Here is a 6085-nt window from a genome sequence, read left to right as displayed (position 1 = left end):
ACTTGTATTAGGATTTTTAAAAATATTTCTATATAACATTAAGAACTTAAATAGTATTGACATTTGATTTAATAATTACATCATGATGCCAAGCTTATTTGTATACATTAATAATAAATAGTTTATATTTTGAATCCAACTCTGTAAACTCTCATGCACACTTTAACCTATCTTTAACAAGAGGGCTAATAATAAGATATTTTACTTGCACAACCTATAGAAAGTAATTTTGAAGTTTCAGACTATTTCATCTAGTACTTTTATTTTCCATGCAATAAAACAAACCATATAACATGTGCTTTGAATCAACGCATCTGGGCACTTTAGAGTTAAGGAAGTTAGATACTCATTTCTCATTTCCAGGAGTTTGAAGATCTGGATGAAATAATTGCCCGTCACATTCAGCCAATGGCTGGCTTTGCTCGAGACCTAGTCAACTTCAGGTATTACAGAGAAGCTGATGGTGGTAAACGTGAAATGATGGAGAAGCTGCTTGCAGAAGAGAAGAAGAAAAATCCATCAAAAATCCACTACCTGATTTCTGCTTCCAAAGCTTACCCTGGAAAATTCCTTCTGTCTTACCTCCCTAGAGTTAAGGTAGTATAATCATACCTAATCAGTACTGTGAATAAATAAGCAACAGTGTATTGAGTGTAACACACTGCTGAGCAAAAGTAGTGTAAATATACTTGAGCAATACTGTCGAGTAAAAGTACCAAACAATAGAACCCTTGATCTAATCTTAGATTCTTTGTTATTCAGTTTTTGACCATTCTTCTTTGTAGAAATTTTTATTTTCTTACAGTATCTGTTTAAGTGTTAAAATTCTTAATTTTGGATGAGAAGTGTTTAAGACTTCTTACTCTGGCAGTTACATCAGAAATAAAGATAGACAATCTAACGTCTTTTAAATAAAAAAGGAAATTCCTCTGTTATAATTGTTTGTATTTAATTGTAACTAATCTCAATTTAAGTTAGATTTTTTTCAATCAAATTTTCAATAACTGATGCAGTTGATTCATGATGTGGAAACCAAAGTTTAATAATGAAGATGAAGACTGTTGATAAAACACAAAACATTTTATTTACAAGGTTCGGATGATGTGGAAACCAAAGTTTAATAATGAAGATGAAGACTGTTGATAAAACACAAAACATTTTATTTACAAGATTCGAATGATGTGGAAACCAAAGTTTAATAATGAAGATGAAGACTGTTGATAAAACACAAAACATTTTATTTACAAGGTTCGGATGATGTGGAAACCAAAGTTTAATAATGAAGATGAAGACTGTTGATAAAACACAAAACATTTTATTTACAAGGTTCGAATGATGGGGAAACCAAAGTTTAAGACTGTAAAGTAATATACATTGGCAAAACAAAATGCCACTTCAAAACTAGAGTGTGAACATTTAGAAGTATCTAACGGAACTGACCATCCACTACTTAAACCCAGCCATTTGTTCACATTCTGAAGCCACGAGTCACAGTAGTTCATTTAATGATTTCTCTATTATGACTATAGATCTTCAGACCTTGAACTCTACATTAAAGAAAGTTTACTCACAGCTCAAAACTGGCCGACTCTTAATGACTCGCAGAGCTCTTTGAAGCTAAAATTGTTCTAAATTTTCACACTTAAGCTCAACTGTTGTGTAATATATATAGTTAATAATCATCTTTCTATCATGATTTTCAGATTTTGCTGAAGATGGAATTAGTGTATTCCAAAACATTCAAACCTTGTAAATATAATGTTTTGTGTTTTATCAACCTTCATTAGTAAACTAATGCAGTTACTTAAAAAATTTAACATTTCTGTGTCTCATTAATAGTCGTAAAGTTAATAGTAAAAACAATTACTTTGAAGAAAACAAATTTGTATTTTTTTTATGTCTAGTTAAAAACATGAATACGTGGTTGTTTATTTACCCTTTCAACTCTATGTTGTGCCTTTAGGCTCGTCACGAATATGTTACTGTAAATCCTGACGGCTTTCGCTATCGACAGCAAGTCTTCCATTCTGTAAACTCTCTATTCAAATGGTTCAAAGAGCACTTTAGAGACCCTATCCCTGGCACTCCAGGAACTATGTTGTCTGCTCGCACCCCTATGGGCCACTCATCCTATATAGGGGCCACCCCAAGCATCAATCTTGCAAGTAAGTACCACGGTTTTAGTAATTACATTGTCTGTCTCTTTAATTTTAGCCCTAACCAATGAGAATTTTGATTAATTTGACTCAAAAACCTTTGTGTTGTTTTTAAGTTAAAAATTTATACTTCACTATACAATTTGTGCCAGGGGTGACCTAACGTTTAGCGTGAGGTTCTGTGGTTTGTATTCCGTTGTCGTAAGTTCCTCCTATCAGCCATAAATATGTTATAAGAATAACTGTCAAAACCCACACTTTCATTATATTAGCCCAAAAATTGGCAGTTGGGTTGAGTTCTTATGTAAAGTTTTACATTTTTCAACTTTGGAAAGGTGAGTAAAATGAATGTAGCTAAAAAGTTTCACTTTCTTTCATCTAGATGTGGATCCACAAGCTATTCAACGAGCTGCTGCCAACTTGCCCAACTCCTTATTTAACACGCTGTCACAGGTTGCTGGACAAACTCCATCATTTCCTTCTGGAACTTCAAACTATGGGGCCAGTTTTAGTGGTGGTTATGGCTATCAGGTAATCATTAAGCCTTATAGATTTAACATGAATTAGATGATTGGATATAACCAACCATATTCAGGATCCTGTGATGTGCATGTTACATAACAGCAGATTCTCTTCAGTAACTACATTACTATACAGTACTGATTGCTGGTAGACTTTTTTCACTGCCATCTAGTATGAAAAGTGGCAGTTTAGATGATTTTTTGTTTTTAATCATAAGCATAAAGTAATAAATATTATAAATGTGATTTATTTTATCATATGCAGTACTGTTGTGTATGGTGAAACAACATTTCTGATTTAAATTGTTCTTGAAAAGTATCAAGACATGGCAGTCTATCTAGATACTTGTATGTCATTGTTGAAAAGTATCAAGACATTGTAGTCTGTATAGGTACTTGTATCTTGTTGAGAAGTGTTAAGAAATGGCAGTGTATCTAGGTATCAGTATGTCATTGTTGAAAAGTATCAAGATATAACTGTCTGTCTAGATACTTGTATGTCATTGTTATAAAATATCAAGTTATTGCAGTCTATCTAGATTTCTGCTTGTCATTGTTGAAAAGTATCAAGATATAACTGTCTGTCTAGATACTTGTATGTCATTGTTATAAAATATCAAGTTATTGCAGTCTATCTAGATTTCTGCTTGTCATTGTTGAAAAATATCAAGATATAACTGTCTGTCTAGATACTTGTATGTCATTGTTATAAAATATCAAGTTATTGCAGTCTATCTAGATTTCTGCTTGTCATTGTTGAAAAGTATCAAGATATAACTGTCTGTCTAGATACTTGTATGTCATTGTTATAAAATATCAAGTTATTGCAGTGTATCTAGGTATCAGTATGTCATTGTTGAAAAGTATCAAGACATTGTAGTCTGTATAGGTTTCTGTTTGTCATTTTCAAGCTGTTCTTAGAGGAAATTTGTTCATTCTTCTATTTTAACCTACTTTTTGCAGTTTGAAATAATTTTTATTTTTCTTTGTCATAGCCATATACTCCATCACAGCCTATAGCTACCCCCATGATGACTCCATCGTATCACGGTATTACCACGCCAGCTCATTCTATTCCTGCCACAACTCCTCGATACCCTCAGACACCCCAGTCAAACTGGACACCTCATCATCCAAGTCAGACCCCAGCACATAGAGCAACTCCCAAGTAAGTGTTTTCCAAACCATTGAAGCTATGTATCCTTTTGTTTACAGTTTTGTCTTTACAATGACTGCCATCTTATTTACAACTTGTTCAAAGACAAATTCAAGTGTGTTTGTTTTTATTTTTCTAGAGCCAACCTTTCTGCTGCAGACTGGAAAAAAATGGCAGAACAATGGGCCAAAAAGAGGCAAGAACAAGATCACAAGGGATCCAGAGCACTGACCCCCAGAACTCCTGGAGCAGGACCATATGGATCTGGAAGCCCTATGGTGGAGTCCACACCGGCGGGTGATGCTACACCACTCATTGACGAACACTGACCATGAATGTTGTCGGTTATTTCATTTCGTTTGTATAAAGCTCAAACTGTAATGTAACTCATATTAATTTCTGAATCCAATATAGATTTTATAGATAATATCCTTAATCTGTTTTTGAATATGTGTAAATCTTCATTACACCTGTAATAATCTGTTTGACTGAACTGTTATTTTATGGATCCTCTTACAAAGCAGAAATATGTTTAGTCAGGTTAACAATGAAGAAAATTTTATTTCAATGTTTGTTGAATGTTTATGCCTCAAACAAATCAATTTTTCAATATTTTGTGTACTATAAATAAAAATGGATATTTTTGAAAATCTAAAAGACAAAAGTAATACACAGCTTACAAGGATTTTCAGTCATTCGTCAGGATTTTTATAGTCAGATATTTGTATGCGGCAAATGATATTCTTGGTGTTGTGCATGTGTGAAAAAAAAGAGAATCTTCTTATGAATTTTACAAAAAATGTAATTGATCGGGACTTTGATACTTTTGTAATAGCTTTTTTGGTTGCATTTGGTGTTCCTACTAATATTGGCATAATAATATTTTTGTGTATGTAATTTTATGAATAAGATGTGACCCAAGAAAATGTTGAATTGCAATTAATTTTGAAACACAAAGTTAAGAGACCATTATATTGACGTGTAATGTAGTTACTATGAGTTAATGTTTCAGTTCAGTAGTAAATATCACTTCTTTCTGATATAATATTAAATTAGTCATCTTTTTTGTTGTTCTTTACAAGAAACTTCTGTTAACTTGTAAAAAATACAATTTCCAAATGCTCAGTTTTTGAATGGTGCAAGCTTAAAGTTATTTATCTCAAACTATATCTTGGAGAATTAGACTGTGTGATCATGAAGTGTAAGAATAAGTGGAATCTGGTGTGTTAGTGGAGGATAGCTCTCTTTGTATATATTTTTACTGTTTCTACCAGTTTTGAAAAATAAATGTGTAAGTGTATTTGTATTTCACTTTTTCAATGTGGTAGACAGTGATAGTTTCATGTATTGGATTCATTTATTGACTCAAGATTGTATTTTTGCGCATCTTGAATTTCTGTTCAAGATCATGTAAAGTCTTGCATGATTGAAGCAGTGTGTATGAAATGAAGTGTAGGTAAATATTTGTAATAACTTAAACTAATACTTCCTAAACCTTGGTTAGTGAGTCCAAATAAAGCTAATTTATATGTATCTGTATTTCCAAATGGACTTATGTGATGTGTGCTTGCTGTTTTCTGGTTAAACCAAAGTTTTACAGTTTAAAAGTGAACACTAAGAGAAAATATTGCTCACTTAAATCACTAGATTTGAAATATTTGTAAATTTCTGTTGAAACAGCACAGTTATATACAATATGATATTCAACAAATTGGCATCAGTCTGATGCACATCAATGTGGATTTGTTCGTCTCGAATATAGGAATTGATAAAATATTGGAAGCAGTTCAGATTTGAAATACACATTCCTATCATTTGCGATCTGGAAAATTGTAGTGTTTATTTGAAAAAGTAATAAAATTTATGAAAAATAATAATTTTAAGAGGATTTTCAGAAAATCTCATGATTCGTTCCAAGATAGGTTCATTTTGTAAATCAGACTTCTAAAGATATTTTATTTGAGTAAAGATAACCTTTTTCTTTTTATATGGGAAAATTTCTTATCAAATGCTAGGTGGTTATTTATGGTGTTATTTTGCAACATATGTATTGAAGATGTATGACACCACCATCAACAGTAACACTTTCACACGTATTAAAGATGGGTGACAACAACACTGTCAACAGAAACCTTTTCATGCATATTGAAGATGGGTGACAACACCATCGACAATAACATTTTCATACATTTGAAGGTGGGTGACACCACCATCGACAGTAACATTTTCATACATTTGAAGGTGGGTGACAC

General features: G+C 32.3%; 1 protein-coding gene across 1 annotated transcript; it reads left to right on the top strand.

Moving 5' to 3' along the window:
- The first annotated feature begins 342 nt into the window (after positions 1-342).
- LOC106475524 (transcription elongation factor SPT6-like) lies at positions 343-5669 on the top strand. Its single transcript, XM_013936202.2, has 5 exons — positions 343-597; positions 1964-2165; positions 2539-2687; positions 3673-3845; positions 3973-5669. The coding sequence occupies exons 1-5, from the start codon at positions 409-411 to the stop codon at positions 4160-4162; spliced, it is 903 nt and encodes a 300-aa protein (XP_013791656.2). The 5' UTR covers positions 343-408; the 3' UTR covers positions 4163-5669.
- The last annotated feature ends 416 nt before the right edge of the window (positions 5670-6085 follow it).

Source organism: Limulus polyphemus, unplaced genomic scaffold, assembly GCF_000517525.1.
Source record: "Limulus polyphemus unplaced genomic scaffold, Limulus_polyphemus-2.1.2 Scaffold8711, whole genome shotgun sequence".
NCBI lineage: Eukaryota > Metazoa > Arthropoda > Merostomata > Xiphosura > Limulidae > Limulus > Limulus polyphemus.
The sequence above is the reverse complement of the archived record's forward strand: the minus strand, read 5'-3'. Positions and strand labels throughout refer to the sequence as shown.